The sequence below is a fragment of the Malus domestica genome, chromosome 11 (assembly GCF_042453785.1).
Source record: "Malus domestica chromosome 11, GDT2T_hap1".
NCBI lineage: Eukaryota > Viridiplantae > Streptophyta > Magnoliopsida > Rosales > Rosaceae > Malus > Malus domestica.
The window spans coordinates 1,674,987-1,697,684 of NC_091671.1; the positions used below are offsets into that span (position 1 = coordinate 1,674,987).

At 37.8% G+C, this 22,698-nt stretch overlaps 2 protein-coding genes across 7 annotated transcripts; both read right to left on the reverse strand.

Moving 5' to 3' along the window:
- Positions 1 to 328: 328 nt before the first annotated feature.
- Positions 329 to 13,459, reverse strand: LOC103447076 (accelerated cell death 11-like). Of its 6 annotated transcripts, XM_008386250.4 has the most exons (7): positions 13,320 to 13,459; positions 12,951 to 13,221; positions 8,560 to 8,947; positions 7,942 to 8,188; positions 6,691 to 6,863; positions 5,885 to 6,030; positions 5,292 to 5,555 (listed from the first exon to the last, which is right to left on the reverse strand). In XM_008386250.4, the coding sequence occupies exons 4-7, from the start codon at positions 8,143 to 8,145 to the stop codon at positions 5,437 to 5,439; spliced, it is 642 nt and encodes a 213-aa protein (XP_008384472.2). In that variant the 5' UTR covers positions 8,146 to 8,188; positions 8,560 to 8,947; positions 12,951 to 13,221; positions 13,320 to 13,459; the 3' UTR covers positions 5,292 to 5,436. The 6 variants fall into 6 exon arrangements, with proteins under 6 accessions (XP_028943698.1, XP_028943699.1, XP_008384472.2 ...); XM_029087865.2 differs by lacking the exon at positions 5,292 to 5,555 and adding an exon at positions 329 to 611 and having other exon boundaries at positions 7,942 to 8,947; XM_029087866.2 differs by lacking the exon at positions 5,292 to 5,555 and adding an exon at positions 4,580 to 4,754 and having other exon boundaries at positions 7,942 to 8,947.
- Positions 13,460 to 18,529: 5,070 nt separating this feature from the next.
- LOC139189246 (uncharacterized) lies at positions 18,530 to 19,857 on the reverse strand. The gene is made up of 4 exons (XM_070807818.1): positions 19,823 to 19,857; positions 19,587 to 19,655; positions 19,034 to 19,235; positions 18,530 to 18,853 (listed from the first exon to the last, which is right to left on the reverse strand). Exons 1-4 carry the CDS (start codon positions 19,855 to 19,857, stop codon positions 18,530 to 18,532), a joined length of 630 nt encoding a protein of 209 aa, XP_070663919.1.
- Positions 19,858 to 22,698: the final 2,841 nt, after the last annotated feature.

Here is a 22,698-nt window from a genome sequence, read left to right on the forward strand (position 1 = left end):
ACACACAGAGAACATACACACACACACACACACGCACGCACACAGAACACAGAACACACACACACGCACGCACACAGAACACAGAACACACACACACGCACGCACACACAGACAGAGAACACACACACGCACATACACACAGATCAGAGACAAAGGCGTTTGGAGAGAGTGAGAGTTAATCGATAAACCCTGAAAATTTAAATAGTTACCTGAAAATTTAAACAGATCAGAGACAAAGTCGCAGCTGGTGATGCTTTGTGGATGGCGGCTTGTGGCGCAGATGGTTTACAAATTATCAAACTTATCAAAAGTTACCTTCAATTGCAAGTGATAGAATCGGTGTTCTTTGAAATAATCATAACACTTGACATACAAAACCGAATGCAGAAAACACAAACTGAAATAACACTCGTATTAAGAATCAAAATCGATATGGCATTATCAAAGTTTTCATTGCAATCAATAATATCACCTGGCATTAGTAATTAGCATTACATAGAAAACAGTATCCCCACAAAATTACCCTGAACATGCAGAGCAGCAAACCCTCATGGAATGAAATCTCCACCGAATCCCAAAAAACTCAAAACCGACAGCAATGAACAATTGAGCTGCGAATACAATTCAATCAAAACTCAAACCAAGATATTATATATATCAAATCTTTCCAAGTAATCAGCTAGATAATTAAATCAAACCCAAATCAGAAAAACTAAAAATATAAACTCGTTCCTGGTGGCGAACTCGACGCCAATGGTAGACTTGGACTCCAAATTAAACTCGTTCCTGGTGAACCTAGAAAACAGGTTCGACTTTCCCATCCTAGAAAGTCTTGGTTACGCCGATGGTAGACAGTAGCCGTCGAGGGAGTCGAGGCTCGAGGGAGTGACGGTGGAGACTGGAGAGGTGGGGTGGGGTGTGGGAGTGAGAGAGTGAGTAGCAGGGTGTGTGTGCTTGTCTGTATGTGTGGCTTGCTTGTGGTTGGCCGGAGTCGTGTCGGAGAAGGTGGACGAAGGAGTGGCGCCATGGATTCGAGAGAGCTGAGAGGGTTAGGGAGTGTTGGAGAGATCGAGATTCGAGAGTTACTGAGAGTCTGAAACTGATTTGGATTTTGGAAACCTAAGTTACAAATTAACGGTTCAGATTGAATGATAGGTTATCATTCAATCTCGATCGTTGATTATAATTAGAAACGGGCCGGTCCGGGGCCTCGTTTTTCTAAAGTTTAAGAACCGGCCCGCCCCGTAAATAACCATGGCCCGCCCCGCCCAGCCCCTTTTGTTCCCAAAAAAAAGAGGACTCGGCCTGTACCCGCCCCGAACCTACATTACCCGCCCCTACCCGCGGTTCCTTTACCCGTTTGCCCACCCCTACTTTGTATATATTTTAAAGGTAAAGTTTAAGAAACAAGTTATCTAAAGCTGGTTGGAGAGGGCTAACTGTAGAAAGTGTGACAGTTATGAGACAATTAGATAGAGAGAGACGGAAAGTTTAGAGAGAGATTGAATCTAAAGAATGTATTCTCATTGACCATCTATGAATGTACATGTAGAGTATTTATACATAAATAACAATATGCCCACTATACTTGCTGACTAAGCAATTTTACATAACTAACACATACTGCATACAAGCTAATCTAACAAGTTAGATACTAATCTGGTGCTTTACTCCTAATACACCCTCAAGCTAAAGGAAGGTGAACGAACTGGGAGCTTGTGAGATATTGTAGCAAATCTGTCAACAAGAAGAGACTTGGTAAAAATGTCTACAATTTGAAGAAGAGAGGCAACATGTTGAACCCCAATATTTCCAAGAAGAACTTTGTCTCTAATGAAATGGTAATCGATCTCCACATGTTTAGTCCTTACATGGATGACAGGATTGAAGGCCAAAGCTATGGCACTCTTGTTATCACATAATATAATAGGAGTTTTGAGAAGAGGAAAATATACGTCTTGAAGAATTTTGCATACCCAAGTGAGTTTTGCAACAATGTTGGCCAGAGATCGATATTCTGCTTCAATTAAGGACCTGGCCAATGTATTCTGCTTCTTGGCACTCCATGATACAAGATTTGGACCTAAGGAAACACAATATTGACTAGTAGACCTTATATCAACATGGAAACCTGCCCAATCAGCATTAGACCAAGCAGTGAGGTATAAAGGACCTTTAGTGAACCATATACCTGAACCAACTGTGCCTTTAAGGTACTTGAGGATCCTTTTTACAACCTACAAATGAATAGACTAAGGAGATTGCATGTACTGACAAACTTGGTTGACATCAAATGCTAGATCAGGCTTAGTCCAAGTAAGGTATTGGAGAGCACACATTGTGGAGAAGATGGGATCAAACAATAAAGTTCCAAAATGATCTAATTTGGAAGAACTAACTAGAGTACTATAGGGCTTGACACCAAGCATATCTGTCTTTTTAAGCAAATCCAATGCATACTTAGATCGAGGCAAAAAGAGACCTTTGGATGATCTCTAAACCTCAATTCCCAAAAAATAATGAATATCCCCTAAATCTTTTATAGGGAACATTGCTTGTAATTGAGAAATGATGGATTGACAAACACAAGAAGAGGTAGTGATGATTATATCATTAACATACACTACAAGAATGAAACGAAAAATCAGGATTTCCATGGAGAATAATGAAAACCACGGAAGCAAAAATGAGAATTATAAGATTTGAATAATGTGAGGGTGTATGTAGAAAATGTAAGCTGTATGTTAAGAATGTGGGGTGTGAGGGTGTTATGGGAAGTATGTGAGGTTTATTAAGATAATTTTTAATGAAAAAAAACAAATATGAGGTGCATTAAGTATGTGGGGTGTTAATATAATAAGCCTAATACTAAATAATTTTAACTTTAATATAATGACATTAAATAAGATATCTATTAAATATTAAAACAAAAATATAATAAAAATTTGAATTAAGTACACATTAGAGAACTAAAATCAATATCTAATCTAACACTAGATTTTTATTAAATTTTAATCTTTTTCCAGAATTAAAGTTCAAAAACCCATATTCCTTTTTAGCTGGCCACTTTCACCAGAATTCGGCCTCAATGTCGAGAGCTCACTCTCTAATCTCACTTGAAATCACTGTATTTTATTCCTTTCATTCTTTTCAGCCCACCTATTCCTTCGAATTCCATTTCTTTTATTCCTTTCTTTCCATCATGCTAGATTCCCCACCATAGAAATATTTTCTTTCCATCGTGCTAGATTCCCACCATAGAAATATTTTCTTTCCATCATGCTAGATTCCCCACCATAGAAATATTAATTCTTGCAACTTTCGGCTAATGGAGTCCAACTGGAGTGTAGGTTCATTCTTAAACCAAATGGAACACATTTTAATGGGCTACTTGTTTGAGAGGAGCATTTGTTCTTCCGTTTGCATATTTTTCCACCAAAATCAATGTGGTGTGAGAGGTAGTCATGTCAATGTAATTCCAAGCTCCTTTAAATCATCATATGTAAACCAATGAGCTATTCATGGGACAAACACTATTCACTCATATTTGTGGATTAATTTGTCTCGCTCAAGTTATCTCATTGTACATGCTTTCATATGCTTGCTTGTCCACCTAACTCGATATCAATGATGTTGCAACCAAATTCGTGCACCTTCAAGCAGCTTGCAAAATTGCACACAACCGTGAGCAAGCCTAAGATTGGGGGTGTGTGCAGGCCAAAGGCCCTCCGACGATAAAGTTAGTGGATGATATGAGACTCCAATAGTAGGCTAGAGAATTAAAGCATTTAGATTGCGTTACCTATATGAACCCTAAGAGGGTGTATTTATATCATGGGAGAGAGACATTTTTGGGTATAGAATCCTTGTTCTAAGCCGAGAGAATCATGAAGGATATCTAGTAAGTAGATATTGCTTCATTTTAGGGGTTGTGATCATTTACGACACATGCCTGTTCCTAGATTGTAGGAACTCCAAGACTTATAAAATTTGATTGTATCCAATTCCAGATCAGATCACTTGTCTTGCAGAACAAGCATGGTCATCTAGTAGAATCACTTGGACTCCACCTAGTGCCCAGGAGTAGAGTGATGGTGGCACCATGTTCCGTCCGGAGCTGAGTTCATGACTAGACTCAGGGGCTGAGCCACCAAGGGACTAGGGTAGTCCCTGGCCCATCCTGACTTCATCTGAGGTGTGAACCTCATGGAAGAAGATGAAGCAAACGATATCGTTGAGCTGTTTTGATTTTAAATCTTTTCGGATGTCTAATGAAACAATAAGTTTGACAGAGGAGTTTTAAAAGAGATGTGCAATTTTAAATGGAAAAAGTAACCCCACTTCCTCTCACCTAACAGTAATATACACTCTATAATTTTCTAAAGCAACCCACCTTCTTTATTTGCAAACCTCTCCCCCTTTTCCTTCTTTTTCTACTTCTTTGTATTTTCTTTAGCCTTCCACAACGTATCTCTTACTTGGTTGTTTGGGTTTTTACATTTTCTCCTTCTTAGTATTGAATTTAAGAGATTTTTTTTCAGTTTTGTGAGGATTACACAAATTGCATATGTCAACATGTTACGAATTCAACTTTTTACACTCATATATATATATATATATATATATATATATATATATATATATATATATATATATATACATATTTGTGAAAGGCCCCTTCTCATTCAGAATTCTGGCTCCGCCACTGACTAAACTTACGAGGTAGCAGCATTCAGATTAGCCTTCCTCTAGCCCTAGAAAATCATGGTCCCACAAATAAAAAGTAACAACTCAAATTAAAGGTCTTCAACAAAGTTATAATCTGGTTGAGGGATAAATGGCTAAACAGAAAAAGTTATAGAAAACAAAGTCTAAGGAAAACGTAGAGCATAGAAAATTTCTTCACAATAGAGAGATCCAACTGCATTGTAGAAACTTCGAAGCACTTACAACATAAGAGCATCACCATTTTTTCGTTTTTTTTTTTTTTGAATTTCATGGCACAATTTTTTCTCTCTTTTTACTTTTTTTCTTAACAGAATTTTTTTTATCACTACATTCATCCTTCATGGCACTAATAATTTAGTCCATCATACCTAGGATGTGATGACGGTGGATGTTGTTGGGATGGTTATACCAAAGCGTGGCAATTTAATAAAGTAACCGCGGCCAATATAGAAAAAGTGACACTAGTGGCGCATCTTTTGAGTTTTTACCACGCTTCGAACTCTCCAGACCTTCTTGTTCAAAAAAGTTGACCAACAGTACAGGAAGCACAGAATGGCAGGCAATGGAAAAAGGAAAATTATCATAACTATAACCAAATCGAATAACAATCCCGATAAGGTTCACACTGATATTCAATCATACCATACATATGAAACACGGAAATCAAAGCACATTTGTAAAAATGCATGTGTGAAAGACGGAAATCGATCAAATCAAGCGTAGCAACTCTTGAGCTGACTCCCTTGAATGAAATAAATTGTCCATGTAGCGTATCAGAGGATCCAATGCAATAACTGTCCTTTGCATCAGAACAAAAGCCGAAGCCTCTGATAAAATAGAATACCAAACAAATTGTGTAACCAATTAAGTCCCACCCTAAAATACCCATGTACATATAGCATTCATAGTAAATTCATGTTAATTATATATGCTCAATATTTGAACGAAAGATTTTTTTTTTTCTTCTTCTTCTCTATATCGGATATGAAAAAAAGAACCTGCAACCGGCCACGGTAGCTACCGCTACCATGAGCAGTCGAACCTATCAATCCCAAATCTCTAGCCTAATGTCAATATATATAAGCTAGTCTGCTAGAAGCCTGGGTTGGAAGCAGATAATATGACAATAATGAGTTACATACTAGAATAGTCTTACCATCTAATTTTAGCCTTTTCAAGAACAGTGACTTTGTAGGAAGAGTGTGCAGTGCACCCGCAACAGCCTTTCTGGTAGCCCATCCGTGGTAGGGGTAAAAAACTTGTTTATATGCTGTGTTAACCGGATCCATGATTGAATATCCGCTGCCCAAGTAAAAAAAGAAAAAGAAATTCAAGTTATAAGTAACTGTGAATCTGTGATAGTAAAATAACAGCTAGCTGCAAAATTATAGACATACAAAAATTAGAGATAGCAGTCATTGATTTAGGGTTTGTTCTTTTGTGAATAATTAATTCAAAGATTAGTCAATAAATAATTATGTGCCTTAAGTAAAATATTTAAGTCATGGTATAATGGATATCATGGGTTTAGAACGAGGAGTCTATGAGCTCGTTTGAAAGTGATTTTAAAATGACTATAAATGCGTTTGTTGAGAGTATTTTTGAAACCAATCCTTAGTAAAAATACAAGTGAATCCCGAAAAAATATTTGAAGTGCTTCCTACAAATCACATAATTGGATACTTCTTGCAAGAAGCACTTTAAGTGCTCTTGAAACCCAAAAATACTTTCATTAAAAGTGTTTTCAGTTATTTTAAAAACACTTAATGAATATTAAATATTAAAAAAAATTCATGATGACCGGAAATATAGAATTAAGTGGATATGAGAAAATAGAACATATGAGTGGACGTAGAAGCACACTTAAGATGAAATTGCATTTGCAAACGAAAATGATTTTAGACATGTTAATGAAACAATGAATTCAGAGAAGATCGAGGCTAGGTTTGAGATAAGTCAAACCTTGAGGCCATAGTTTGCTCGAATATTATCTTAAGCATCTCAAGTGAACGCTTCACTCTGATGAGAATTCTCGAACCACTACTGTGGCGCTTAATGGTATTCTGTTGTATTTCACGGTCAAGCAAATCTTCTAGGGTATTAACTGACTTTCCTGCCTTTTCAATCCCACTAACCTGGCAACCACCACATTAATCAAAATTTAATTAGAAAAAAAAAAAAAAAAACCCAAAGAAACACTCACAAGGGGAAGTATATATGAACAAAATCAAAAGGAAAATATAAATAATTAAGATCATCTTTGAAATATGTAAAATGTCTTAAAATGTGTATTATGTAACTTAAAAATATATTTCAAATTCAATGCACCTGAATTTCAATATCGAAATTACTCACCCTCGCCAGAAGATGTAAACAAAAAGGTAATTTTTTACATCTCATGCATCACGATACATAAGAATAATACAAAATATTTAGGAATTAATATAATTGATTTTTTTATTTAGTATTTTTGCCTTCCTTTTATTATTTTAAAGCAATGAATAAAAATTTCATCACATTAAATTTTAAAAAAAATCAATAACAAAAAAAAGTTAGATGCATTTCATTTTCATCATGAAATTTATATTCTCCTACTAGAGCAAAACATGTCTCTAGAGTTATAACATGTTCATTTACATTCTCAATTTTACATCCTTGCACAGGAAGTTGCTCTAAGAAACTAAATTAGCTGAAACCATTAAATCAACATGTGATTCAATATCTCTTAGTGTAAATGGTGTTGGGTTTCCACCCATTCCGAGTTCGAAACTCTCCCTCTCCTAAATTATTGTAATAGTTTAAAACCCTCTCTCTCCTATTAATAATAATATTTTTTTTATAAAAAAAATCCATTAAATCAAAAGGAAATATGAGCAAATCATTTATAAAGTTGAGGAACACTGAATAAACAATAAGGACGTATATAATATAAAATTTGGTCCCTTTTTATTGGCTGTATAGTATCTTCTAGTTTTATTATTTATTTAAAAATGAGTAACTAATTTAATCATGTGTATATTTCCCATGAGTCAAATGCACCTAAGAAATCAAAGCACTCATCAATCACAATCCACCAAACCCTAAAGAACACCCAAGTTTTCCATCAAAGTTTTGAAATTTGATTCAAATGTAGAAGACAATGACAAGGTTGCAACCTAAATCTTTCCATCACCAAAAAGCATCAAACTCTCAAGTTTAAGAGATGAATAATACCTTATCAGAGTACTCTATGTCGGCGAACTTCATAGCGACGCCTAAGTGTCGAATGAGAGGAGAAACGAGACGACATGCTTGGGTGAACTTGCCAATTTCCATGGTGATCGGTGCCGGAGAGTTCAGATGAGCGGCCAGTTGTTCGAACTCATCTGCCATCCTTGTCAGAATTCTCTCATCTTTCCTTATCACTACCCTTGCCATTCTATAACTTCTTTTCACCAAGTCTCTGCTCCTCTCTCAGACACTTTCATTTTATAGGAAAATTTGGACCCCAAATAAAACTTTAAATTTATGATAATTATAACCAAAAGTTGATACAAAAATATTAATATACCCTTAATCACTAAATTCTACTCTTTTTCTAAACCCATTGGGATGCTCTTTGTTCATTGATATATATTAGCCCACGTTGCTTTGATATGATGCTAAAATATCAATATGTTGCTCGAAAGAAAATAAATTTTAGGAATATATGCTCCTCATATTCTCTTCTTAAAAGAAATTCCTCGTGTCCTTATTTGCAGTGGCAATCCAAAAGGGGAGCCTGGTGCAATTGTTTGCAGGGTTTCTCCATCCTCAGTTAAAATCAAATTAACTTGCCGAAAAGAGAAGTACCTTCTTCATCCGGGTTTTGATTTCGGATTTCCGGGATTTGTTGTAAAACCTCCTCTTTTCGGCCTGCCAAGCTCTCTTCACAGCAGAGTCGCGCTTCTTCGTGGCGACCTCACAAACAACGGAATGTCGAACCGGCCTCTGAAGTGGGCTCACAGCCACATACCTTGAAACAGTGAATTCAGAGAAGATCGAGGCTAGGTTTGAGATAAGTAAAACCTTGAGGCCATAGTTTGCTCGAATATTATCTTAAGCATCTCAAGCGAACGCTTCACTCTGTTGAGGGATCTCGAAGCACTACTTTGGTCCTTCATGGTGTTCTGTTGTATTTCACGGTCAAGCAAATCTTCTAGGGTATTAACTGACTTTACTGCCTTTGAATCCCATTAACCTGGCAACCACCACATTAATCAAAATTTAATTAAAAAAAAAAAACAACAAAGAAACACTCACATCAAAGGAAAGTATGTATGAACAAAATCAAAAGGAAAATATAAATAATTAAGATCATCTTTGAAATATGTAAAATGTCTTAATTGTGTATTATATAACTTAAAAATATATTTGAAATTCAGTGCACCGGAATTTCAATATCAGAATTACTCACCCTCACCAGAAGATGTAAAAAAAAAAGTAGTATATTTTCATTTTTACATCTCAAGCATCACCATACATAAGTATAATAAGAAATATTTAGGAATTTATGTAATTGAGTTTTTATTTAGTATTTTTTTTCTTCCTTTTATTATTTTAACGCAATGAAGAAAAATTTCATCACATTAAATTAAAAAAATAATAATAACAAAAAAAGTCAGATGCATTTCATTTTCATGAAATTAATATTCTCCTACTAGGGCAAAACATGTCTCTAGAGTTATAAAATGTTAATTTACATTCTCAATTTTACATCCTTGCACAGGAAGTTGCTCTAAGAAACTGAATTAGCTGAAACCATTAAATCAGCATGCGGTTCAATATCTTAAGTGTATATGGTGTTGGGTTTCCATCCATTCCAAATTCAAAACTCTCTCTCTCTCCTAAATAATTGTAACAGTTTAAAACTCTCTCCCTCCCATTAATAATAAAACTTTTTTATATAAAAAAAATCCATTAAATCAAAAGGAAATATGAGCAAATCAATTATAAAGTTGAGGAACACTGAATAAACAATAAGGATGTAAAAAAAAATTTGGTCCCTTTTTATTGTCTGTATAGTTGTTTGGACCCAAAATTACAGAATCGGCCAATATCTTTGAATGGGCGAATTCTAAACTGTTGGATTTACTAAGATAATTTTTTAATTATTATTTAAAGGATAACATTATGATTTTTTTAATCATATATTTATCTCTTAGATGATAATTTAAAATTATTTATACAGTTATCTCGAAGCACATCGGGTAGGCATGCAAAATAGGATACTGGAGAATATGTTTCTTTTGTATTGCTGTGGCCACGTGAGTCATGCATCAATAGGACTCCTGATACAAAGTGGTATTTGATGGAAGATGGTATCTCAAGTGATTAGATGATATTGCAATTAAATTATAATTTAATTTGCATGTATGGTTGCACTTGGACATCCGTCATGAAAAAACTGTTGGAAACTATTATTATTTAGTTTTATTTTAATCTTTGGTATTTTGGGCTTAGCCCGTTAGTATTAGGGTTTTTTGTCTAGGGTTTGCTTTGATCATTCTCTATATAAAGACCTCTTTGTTTTGTTTCTTAAAATCAATCAATGACAATAATTTTTCCCTATACTTTTCATCTTGGTACCAGAGCAGGTTCGTGAGGACTTGTCTCATAGATTATATATTTGTTCATCTGATAGCTTGTTTGTTCGTTTGTCTCGCACCGTCCGCCACCGCTGCTGCTTGAACCACCATATTTATTCCGCTGCATCAGGGAGGCTTGCAGAGAAACCCTTGTAGCTGTCAGTTGGCTCACCAAACCTGCTGCCCAGAATCAGATTTGCGTGCATCAGTCTGCAGCCTACATCAAACTATTGTCAGTTTTGTGCACTTTGTCTTTGTTTTTGGTTCATTGAATATGACAACCAAGGATGACTCGCTGCAAGCGATTGGTGTGAGATTGAATGGTAATAATTATGTGTATTGGGCATATGTCATGAAGAATTTCTTGATTGGAAAAGGTTTGTGGGGCTATGTATCAGGAACGATTTCCGTTCCGAATAACCCCAAAGATGAAAAACATGTTGACTTGCTTGCTATTTGGGAGATGAACAATTCAAAGATTATTACTTGGATTAATAACTCTGTTGATTTGAAGATTGGAATGCAACTTTCTAAGTTCTCAAGATCTAAAGAGGTTTGGGATCACTTAGCAAAGTTGTATACCAAGTCGAATTTTGCTAAGCGTTATCAGTTAGAGATGGAGATTCGTGGCAGCCAGCAAGGTGATAAAAGTATCCAAGATTTTTATAATGACATGACCTGTCTTTGGGACCAGCTTGCACTGACAGAACCTGATGGACTTAGCAATGATGAGCTCTATTGTAAATATAGAGAAGAACAACGCCTTGTTCAGTTTTTAATGCCTCTTCGAAGTGAGTTTGAGACTCTCCGTAGCTCTATCCTACACCGGACTCCACTTCCTTCCGTTGATTCTGTGCTTAATGAATTGCAAGCCGAAGAAGTTCGGGTACAATCACATAGTCTTTCTTTGGTGAACCCATCGGCTTTGGCAACATCATTTAGGCCTCAAAACCAGCAGCGTGTTAAAAATATTGATCAGTGTAGCTACTGCAAAGAACAAGGGCATTGGAAAAATCAATGTCCTTGGTTAGCTCGGAAAGAGTTAAAAGAACCACCACCTAAGGCCGCATTTGTTGAATTGCATCCACCCGCTTCTTCAACGTTTGAAGAAGATGCCCGCGAGGATTGGAGTTGGTAGTATGGAAATTGCTTACTTGGTTGTTCGTTGTTCGCATGCTTGTTTGTTCGTTCGTTTGTTTGCTCGTTTGTTCGTTCGTTTGTTTGCTAGCTTGTTCGCCTTGTCTTGTTCGCCTAACGGAGCTTGCATCCGCATCTACTGGTTGGCAAACTCATGTTTGTGTACTGCCATGAGTTTGACGGGGGGTGTTGGAAACTATTATTATTTAGTTTTATTTTAATCTTTGGTATTTTGGGCTTAGCCCGTTAGTATTAGGGTTTTTTGTCTAGGGTTTGCTTTGATCATTCTCTATATAAAGACCTCTTTGTTTTGTTTCTTAAAATCAATCAATGACAATAATTTTTCCCTATACTTTTCATCTAAAACAAAAGGCTTTAGTTGCATTGGGATTCTTAATGAGATAAAGCAAGGATTTGATGGTGGAGAGAGAAACCTAGGTAAGCTAGGTCTTTGGTCATGATGGGATAAGCCTAGATAGTTTTTATATTTTAAAGGTCAGCCAGCTTATGCCACGGATCAGATTTCATTCTACGAGGTAGAGTTGCAGTTAGACTCTGCAACATTATCTGACCGTGCAAGCCAAATACTTTAGTCCTATAAATACAAGGCGCTGTGGAACGTAAAAAGCCCCTACAAATCAATACAAAATTGCCCTGCGCAAATTCTCACAACTTGTGATTTTTCTTTTTCCTTTTTCGCTGACACATCTTCCGTTGGCATCAACAGCACTGTGGAAGCAACCGATGATATCTTAAGTCGGCATAGATAGCTTTGTCACCGTAGAATCAGTCGGTCTCGCAGTATCTTCCGTTGGCATCAACAGCACTGCGGCGAGAACGATTGGTTACCTATCCGAGTCTCGGTCGAGAAGGATTTCTGAATCCTTATTGGTCGATGTCATCTAATCAGCCTTCTCGGCGAAGTGAGGTGTTACAAGTGATTACATTCGGCACGTTGAAAGCCGAATTTGATATTGAACTTCGTAAAAATAGTAACCTTGTCTTCAGGTTCGAGAGCCCAAAAGGCCGAGACGTGTTCCTTTCTCGGCCGCAATCGCAAGACGCAGAAGTCAGCCGCGCACCCAACGCAACATCAACAAATTTACTCCTCGGCCGAGCTCGGCCGACGAGTTGGCACGCCTCGCAATCACCGAATGACGTAGTTAGCTTATAGATTACTCGGCATGCGCGCCACGTAGTCTTTGTAGTTTCTAGGGTCAACAATAATATCTTCTAGTTGTATTATTTATTTAAAAATGAGTAACTGATTTAATCATGTGCATATTTCCCATGAGTCAAATGCACCAAAGAAATCAAAGCACTCATCAATCACAACCCACCTAACCATAAAGAACACCCAAATTTTATATCAAACTTCTGAAATTTGATTCAAATGTAGAAGACAATGACAAGGTTGCAACCCAAATCTCCCCTTCACCAAAAAGCATCAAACTCTCAAGTTTAAGAGATGAATAATACCTCAGCAGAGTACTCTATGTCGGCGAACTTCAAAGCGACGCCTAAGTGTCGAATGAGAGGAGAAACGAGACGACAGGTTTGGGTGAACTTGCCAATTTCCATGGTGATCGGTGCCGGAGAGTTCAGCTGAGCGGTCAGTTGTTCGAACTCATCTGCCAGCCTTGTCAGAATTCTCTCATCTTTCCTTTTCACTACCCTTGCCGTTCTAAAGCTTCTTTTCACCAAGTCTCTGCTCCTCTCTCAGACACATACCTTGAAAATAGTCAAGAACCTGCACCAACAATTAAAAACAGACAAACACAACATGATTGAAGAACACAGATCGGAATTAGAAGCGATCTAATTTTGGGAAAACCGTATAGAAGTTACCTGATGCACTGAGGAATCGTTTTTGACCAGCTTCGACACGGCCTTCGCCGGAATCGTAGCAAAAAAATTCAGAAAGCGGAGGAACGTAACAGGAATGTACTGCTGAGAAAAGGGTGGGATGGGGGGATTTGACGAAGGGAAAGAAAAGGGGATGGAAACGGACGGAAAAGTAGTCAAAGCAATCCAGATAATTGACGCGTGGGCGCCCTTCCACTGTGCAAAGCGGTGACAATTTCGTAAATAAATTAAAATTTACAATCTGAACGGCAGTGAAGAAGTGGTGGCAATTTTGTCAATAACTCAATATCCACCCCCAAGCCACTGTTAATTTGAACAGTGCAATTGGAATCCTCACTTTAGACTAAAGTACTGAGTAGAAGCGAGAATTTATCTTTCAACACAGGCAACGAAGAAGTTCTTGATCTGACATCTAACAAGTATGATGCAGGTAACCATTTTTCCGTTGGAGTAAAGGTGTTGGTGCACAGTCCTACTTGGTTCAGTAGTTTTGTGAGAAGTTTTGTTTTCCTGGCCAAGTTAGTGGTGTGGTGGCCTCCCATATCGGGCATGGACAGTGATTAAGATGGGATGGTAAATCTCGTGTGTGCAATGTACACTTTGAACTAATTAAGATGCAATTGGCTTCTTCAGCTTCTGCTGTTGATACTGCCGTCCGTGCTGCAGCACATTACTCAGGGACCATCTTATTATTTTTAATAGGACTTCGTCATTGTGTATCACAGAATGTGATGATTTGATGCATCGCCAGTTTCTCTCTAGCTTATATAGTTTTTAGCGCAACATTTCTGCCAATGTGGTTGCTACAATTGAGAATGGCATTCTCACTTTATGCTGAACCTTGGTCTTTTCTCTCATCTACCCTTGCCGCCACTCTGAAAATAATTTCTGATAAAAGTTCTACACTCGGGCGTACTTAATTACTTGTTTTTATGAACTTCGCTCCCATCATAATTTTTTTAACAGCTTGGGTGGTGCAGGTTGTTGAGAGTATTGCTTCCTTGGTTGCCAGATGGCAGGGGGTTGGTTTTACTCACGGTGTGTTGAACCCTGACAATATGAGCATTATGGGTCTTACAATTGATCATGGTCTTTTCGGATTTCTGGATGCATTTGCTCCAAGTTACACGCCGAATACAACGGATCTTCCTGGGAGGGGATATTGTTTTGCAAATCAGCCTGATATTGGCTTGTGGAATATTGCACAATTCACCAGAACTCTTGTAGTTGCCAAGTGTTGGCATGAGTCAACTATATGTTTTAGGAATGTCATCAGAATAGGATCACATGATTGATTCATTGTATATTTGGGATTCTTAATTCCTAAACTATAGGACCTCTTGTACAATTATATATGTGCTTCCTAGAGAGAAGAATAAACAGAACAATTAAACCCTAAACACATAGACTTTTATCTTGGCATCAGAGTAGGTTTCGCCCTGTCTCTTCCCAAACCAAACCCCAAAACCAGGCAAACGTGCAAACTGCAACCAAGGTTGCATCACAAGCAACTTCTGGTGTTCTTAAAATTTGAACCCAGGAATCAAAAATCTATGTGGCGTTGTAATCATCAAGGCTGCATCAAATTCAACCTTATTAAATTAAAAACCAATTTGGTTCGATGGCTGAAGAAAGAAAAACTAGTGACTTGGTTACCATCCAATCCGTGTCCATTCTGAATGAATCTACCAACATCAGTGGCATTCCGTTTGGATACAGATTGAACGACACAAACTAGAAAGTGTGGTCGAAGATGATGGAGGTCCATGCTTCAGGCCTCGGCAAGCATGGGTATTTGACTGGAAAAATACTAGTTATTGCGTAAGACTCTTAGGGATACACCAAGTGGGTCACCGAAGATGCTATTGTGCGAGGGTGGCTATTGAAAACCATGGAACCACACCTGTTGAGTCTCTTCATCGATGTGCCAACAGCTAACGATATATGGAAAAGTGCAAGCCAGATGTTCCATGAAGGATCTGACGAGTCTTCGCATTATGAATTGAGATGCAAGGCTACACAGACTAGACAAGACGGTCGTCCGATAAATTTATATTTTACAGAACTAAAGGGATTGTGGCAAGATCTTGATAAAAGGCGTCTTATCAAGATGGTGTGTGCGATTGACCTTCAAACTCGCAAGGAAGAGCTGTCAAAGGACAAGGTGTATGCTTTCCTTGCCAGAATGGCTTTTACCAAGTCCGGAGTGATATCTTAAGAACGAAACCCATTCCTGGGATTGAAGAGTGTTTCATTTTGGTTGGACATGAAGCACAAAGACAGGCCACCATGCTTGGAACAAAAGCCACGATAGCAAGCTCTTCTATGACAATGATCACCAAGTCCCCGTCACCATCCCTACGTCCATCAACCATTGGAGCACCTCGCCCAAGTTGTACCCAAGAAGACATTGACAAGGACAAGCTTCATTGTAATCACTGCAATGGAAATAGGCACACTGAAGAAACTTTTTTTGAGATCCACGAGTACCCAGAATGGTACTGGGAAAGAAAAAAAGAATTGAAGGCAAAGAGGAGACTCAAGGGTCAGGCCAAACTGGCCGAGTCTGGAGTTGGAGAGGCTTATGTGGTAGCAAGCCAAGCAAGGCCCAATTATGATGTTGGGAAAGTTGCTATTGCAACAAGTCGTCCTGGGCCCAAGTCAAATGTTGATGTCTAAGACATGGAGGAAAAAAAGGGCCAAAGCCTTTAAAAAAGGTCACCGCTTGCAGCGCCTCAAGAGGAAAATGACCAGATGCTATCTTTAATTAAGCAAATTTCAAATGAGGATCCGGGTAAAATCGATATTGCACTCATAGCATCCACTAAACGAGATTTTGGTTGGATAATAGACTCTGGGGTCCAGAAATTTACGAAACAGAAGGGTATTTTCGTATTTTCACTTTGGTTAGGTTTCATTTGTTTAGAATATTGCTTTTTAGGTCTTATTTTGTGTGCCACTTCGGGCCATTTTCCTTTTTGGTTCCCTTTTGACACATCCCGACTGGAGTCAATACGTGTTGGCAATCACTTGAAGGTGACTTAACCAAAAGTGCAACAGAGTAGGTCAGCTATCTAGGACCTGGAGGGGCGAAAAACAGAAGGGTGAGTGGGCACAAAAGCAAGAATTTAATAAAACCATTTGTTTTATGAACATACTAACCCTTCGTCGTAAAACAAGTATGGTTTTTCGAAAATCATATTACGTATAAGTATGAAATCAAATGCTTGCCAACAATAAATTCAGAAATATGCCACAGCAGAATATCTCAATGGCAATATAAATATAATCATGTACTTAACAAGCTATACTAGCACACAAGTCGGAGTCACCCAATGTGACATGTACGACACACGAGTCGGGGCCCCCTAATGTGACATGTACGACATGGCTAGGTGTAATAATATACGCTCTAGTGCTATGATCACATGAAGGCTAGCGCTATGCGTGTCACCTACAAGTCGGAGCCTAATGTGACCTGTACGACAGGGCTAGAACCTACTTGAATTCAAGGCGAGCGTGTGGTGTGAGCTGAACATCAAGTGAACGACTGGCCCTAGTTCGGGGCGGAGCACTAACACTGGGTGTAACAATGATGAGCCACTATATGAAAATGAGCATGCTATAACTCAAACATTCCAAATAACACAATAAACTCACCTAAACTTACATGCGCGACCTGTAGAATTACTTAGCATTTCATAATAACATAGTATTTATAACAGGTAAAATGCATATGAATATGCCATAATCAAATATAAATCTCAACCACCACAGCATTATTATAAAAGTAAGTAAAACGTGGCATAACATGCATAAATCAAATTAAAAACATTTGTGGAAACTATACAATATATATATATATATATATGAAAACAAAATGCCCACTCACTGGTATGTCGTAGGATCGTAGCCTCTAGTCTCGCTTGTCCTCGAATATCCTCGGGGTAAGTCTCCCTTATATGCGAAACAACTAAATTAAATTAATTAATAAGGACATATAATAAAAACTAGGAATAACTCCCCATAATTTGCTCAAACGGAAGGTTTGAATATACAAAAATGTTCTACTCGAAGTCACGAACTAGTACGTGTTAACCACTCGCCAGCCAGAAGCCGGACGAGCCCTCAATCGCCTTCCAACCCACGACCATACTCGTAGGCAGAGACTGACGGAGGCCTTAACAGCCATTAAGAATATTTCATTAAATGTTAACGCCTTTAGGATATTCCGTCATAGTTGACGGAATATTTCGTCATCTTCGTCGGAAGCTGGAAAAACTCGTTGGTTTTCTGGAAAATTTTCAAACCTTTATAACTTCTTCATTTCTCAGCCATTTTCCATGAAATTTATATGGATTTGAAGCTTATGAAGAGTAGAACAAAGTTATACCTTTCAAAAGTCCAAAAGTGGATGGGAAATGGCCTGATATGGCTGGAAGGTCTTGGCCAAAAGCTCAACTCTTTGAACGTGCTTGGTTCGATGTCAACACCTCACCAAAACTGGTCTAGGAACCTTAAGGAGTTATGTATAAGCTTTCCTAAGTCTTAAAACTTTGTAACTCAGTCGGGATCGTGTTGAAGCAAAGTCCATCGAGTCGCAGCTTTCGAGTTGGCAAGTCAAAACTCGTCCAAATTGTGATCTGAGGGTACGGTTGAGTTCGTGGGCTTAAGGGGAGTACCATGAAGGTAATTTCAGCCTTGATCTATGAAGGTTTGATGTTGATCTTGAAGGTTGCAGAGAAAGAGAGCTTTGGTGAGGGAGAAAGAAAAAAAGAGAGAATGAAGGTCAGTTCTGATTGGACAAGAGAGAGGGAAGTGTGTCTGATTGGTAAGGGAAAATAGGAAGGAATTTGATTGGTGAAAAGCAAATGGCATGGGTCCAATTTAAAAAGGACAAGGGATATGATTTTTCAGATTTCCTATAGTAAAAGTAATAAGAAAATCTATCCAGAACAGTGTTTCTAACACTAATAAATTAAACGTACACTTGTAACAACGAGTACAAAATAATTATGATAGCGAGAAAAAAAAATTAAGAACGAATAACCACGTCCACGTCACTTGCCAACGAGGCAATAAATGTTAATTAACATACTCGGAGAGAAATTACATAGAAAATTAAGGATGGGTCTTTACAACCTACCCCCTTTATGAAATTTCGTGCCTGAAATTTCAACACTGACTACATATTAATCAAAGAACAAATGTGGATACAAATCTCGCATGCGCTCATCTGTCTCCCAAGTAGCTTCCTCAACTGAGTGGTTCCTCCACAAGACTTTAACCATTCGAATGGTCTTGTTCTTGAGAACTTTATCTTTCCAATCAAGAATAGTCATTGGAACCTTGTCATAAGTCAAGTTTGGATTAATCTCTAACGACTGAGGAGGAATCACAGGTGACAGATTAGCGACATATCTCCGTAGCATCGACACGTGGAACACATTATGTACCCTCGATAACTCTGGAGGTAGATCAAGTTGGTAGGCAACTTCACCAACTCGTTCAATAATCTGGTACGACCCGATGTAAAGAAGGTTTAGCTTCCATTTCTTCCCGAATCGTACCACTCATTTCCATGGTGACAACTTCAAGAATACCCAATCACCAACCTTATAAACTATGTCGGTGGAATGTCTATCGGCGATACTCTTCTGCTGATCCTAGGCTGCTTGCAAGTTAGCTTTTATCACCTGAATATTCTGCGTCGTCTCATCCACAATCTCAGGGCCCACCAAAACCCTTTCGCCGACTTCTGACCAACACAATAGAGTACGACATGGTTTTCCATACAACACTTTAAATGGTGACATAGCAATGCTAGAATGGAACTGTTGTTGTAGGCGAATTCTATCAACGACAAGCACTTGTGCTAAATGTCTCCAAACTGCAGAACTGATGATCTCAACATATTCTCCAGTGTCTGAATAGTTCTCTCTGATTGCTCATCGGTTTGAGGATGATAGGCGGTGTTGTAGAGTAGTCTCGATCCCAAAGCTTCTTGAAAAGCTACCCAGAACTTCGAAGTAAATTTGGGGTCCTGGTAGAAAATAATGCTGACTGGAACACCATGATACTTGACAATTTCAAAGATGAACAGTTCCGCTAACTGACTCAACGAGTAATTTTCATGAATGGGTAGGAAGTGTGCTAACTTGCTAAGCCGATCTACTATTACCTAAATAATGTCATAACCATTTCGCGTACGAGGTAACTTGTACACGAAATCCATTGTGATATCTTCACCTTTCCACTAGGGTATCGGGAGTGGCTGTAGCAATGGCTTCTTTCTTTCCGCCTTGACCCGCTGACAAACTGCACAACAGCTCACATACTCAGGAATTTATCTTTTCATACCTGGCCAGTAGTAGAAAGGTCGGATGGTATGATATATTTTGGTACTCCTAGGATGCATCACATAAGCTGAAATATGCGATTCTTCCATTATTTCTTTCTTCAGTTATTCTACATTCGACACATACATCTGATCGCCTTGCATCAGCATGCCATCAGACATTCGTAAATCAAAATTGAACATAACTATAGCTGGACCAAATTTCACTAAAGGCCGGGAAATAGCCTAATACAAATTTTAATAAAGCCCATTACTCAAAATTAAATCCAAATTTCATAAGAAAATAAAGAAAGAAAAACAAACTTACTAGTCGAATTGAAGAATTTAAGTCAAACTTAGTAGACAAAAATCTAAATTTCAGAAGAAAATAAAAAAGCAGCAAAATCACTAGTAAAAATCAATAAATTTTTATGCTTGGACTTCTCTTTGCTTAATATTAAAATTTTGGTTCCCTACTTTGGATGTTAGTACTCTTTCAAAAACAATGTTTAATTCTCTGCCAAACGTACCCTAAGCATAAAAAATCTTCTTGTATTGTTAGTTGCTCAAAGCAACTCCACCCCTAAAAAATGCGCCAGCACCCAGCCCAGCTAATCCACTAAGTGAACAGTGATAAACCCAATGAATAGTAATTGGTCAAAAACATCTCCACCCCTAAAAAATGCACTGGCACAAAGTCTAAAAAATGCGCTGGCACTCAGTCCATTTAAAATATTATTAATTTTTTATGAAATAATAAATAAATAAAATTTAATTTTAATTTCGAATAAGATTTTTAATCAATCTTGTCGCGCCACATGTCATTATCCGAAAGTATTATTTTGTGGATAGATGTTCGATAAGATTTTCAACCAATCCCGACGAGCCACATGTCACTATTTGTTTACAATAATTTAGCCAATATTTCGATCATATTTTCAACCAATCTTGTCACAACACATGTCATTATCTGAAAGTATTATTTTATGGATAGATTTCTGATAAGATTTTCAACCAATCCCAACGCGCCATGTGTCACTATCTGTTTATAATAATTTAGCCAATATTTCGATCAGATTCTCAACCAACCATGTAGTGCCAAGTGACATTGTCCAGAACTTCATCCTTTTTTTGTCCATATAAACCCTACATCCATCCTCATTCATACACCAAACTCAATCTTTTTTTTTTTAGCTTAGAATCCTTCTTCATCGTTTTTAAACCTTGAGTTCTTACAATGTCTTCTTCAAGAAAATTGTATGAAATCGATGAGCATGGGAAAAACTTGTTGGCACAATATGAAGAATTGTTCAATGTGGAGGAAGGTGGAGATAAGGCTTTCACAATGGAAGATGATGAGGATGATGAAGATAGAAGACAGAGGGCTCACATTCCCGTCGTGTCATGGAAGCTGTGGGTCAAATACCCAAACCCAGACGTGCCGCAAACTTCGATAGAAGGAGGGAAAGATGAGGTAAAGATCTATTTGAAGATTATTTTATCCCTAATAGTGTATTCCTTGATCATATTTTTAGACGTCGTTTTAGAATGCAACGAAGTTTGTTCGACAAAATCATGAGTACTGTTTGCAACCATGATCCATACTTTGTGCAAAAAAAAATATATGTTTTTCATGTTCTAGGTCTTTTTCTTGAACAAAAAATTACGGATGCCTTGCGGATGCTTGCGTACAGAGCATTTGTAGATCAAGTGGATGAGATAGCGAGGATGGGAAAATAACTGTTATGGAGTTCCTGATGCGGTTTTGCTCCGCAATCGAAGCCCTGTACACCAATGAGTACCTTTGGAAACCCACACTAAGGGACATGCAAAGGCTTCTGAAGAAGGATAAGATGTGAGGCTTTCCTGGCATGATTAGAAGCATAGACTGCATGCATTGGACTTGGAAAAATTGTCCAAGTGCGTGGCAAAGAGCTTATGGTAATAGAAAATGAGCCAAAAGTATCATTTTGGAAGCGATAGCTTCATTTGATACATGGATTTGGCATGCTTTTTTTGGTGTTCTAGGAACTCAAAATGACCTCAATGTCTTGGCCCAATCTCCAGTGTTCGACAAGGTTCTGCAAGGAAAAGTACCGAGGATATTGGGTGAATGACCATACATACGAAGGAGTATACTACCTAGCAAACAACATTTACCCAAGGTGGTCAACATTTGTCAAAACAGTGCCACATCCACAAAGTGAAAAAGAAAAACACTTCGCAAAATGTGAAGATGAGTGTAGGAAGGATGTGGAGCGTTGGTTTGGTATCCTGCAAGCTCGTTAGGCAATTATCAGGGCTACTGCCAGAATGTTTGTTGTCGAGGATCTTCAATCCATCATGATGATGTGTATCATCCTCCACAACATGATTGTGGAAGATGAGTATGATTATGATGTCGTTAAGGAATACGAGTCAGACACGATTAACAACTCAAGGACATGCATTTATTGTGCTCATAACCACACCGAAGATCATGTGCAACACGAGCCATTGGAACGGGATAGATGTTACAATCACTTGATCGTGGAGCGGTACACAAATATGCAAATACCATACTGGCACTTAACCGGTCAAACTGACTTGATTGAGCACCAGTGGAGATTGCAACAAAGTGAATATTAAAAAGAGCTTGTGGTGGAAGAATACAATTATTAGTTTATGTAATTTTAAGTTTATTTTAAAGTTATTCGTGTGTTTTAAGTTTATTTGGTACTAAAAATAAATAAGAAATTACATCTATTACTAAAAATAAATAAGAAATTACATAAAGTACTAAAAATAAATAAGAAATTACGTCTAGTACTAAAAATAAATAAGAAATTATACAAAGTCAGAGGAGCTAGGATATGTGGTGCTAGGATCTTTGTTGTTAGGATATGTGTAGCTAGAACTTCCTCGACTTTTTTCCTCGTCTCTTGCACGCCTCATTCGCACCACATCTTTTTTTTCCGATGTCCAAAAATATTTAGAATTCGAAGACATTCCTTCTAAAGGCTTGTTCATAGTGTCACAATCTGA

Bases quoted from the DNA above. Each gene is read 5' to 3' on its own strand.
- LOC139189246 (XM_070807818.1), bottom strand. From the start codon at position 19,857: ATGTCTGATGGCATGCTGATGCAAGGCGATCAGAT. The intron at 19,656-19,822 runs GTATGTGTCGAA...GCTGTTGTGCAG, and splicing joins CTGATGCAAGGCGATCAGAT to TTTGTCAGCGGGTCAAGGCG. The intron at 18,854-19,033 runs GTGATAAAAGCT...GGGTCGTACCAG, and splicing joins AGACGACGCAGAATATTCAG to ATTATTGAACGAGTTGGTGA.
- LOC103447076 (XM_008386250.4), bottom strand. From the start codon at position 8,145: ATGGCAAGGGTAGTGATAAGGAAAGATGAGAGAATTCTGACAAGGATG. The intron at 6,864-7,941 runs GTATTATTCATC...GGTGGTTGCCAG, and splicing joins ACATAGAGTACTCTGATAAG to GTTAGTGGGATTGAAAAGGC. The intron at 5,556-5,884 runs GTAAGACTATTC...CTATTTTATCAG, and splicing joins GAAAAGGCTAAAATTAGATG to AGGCTTCGGCTTTTGTTCTG.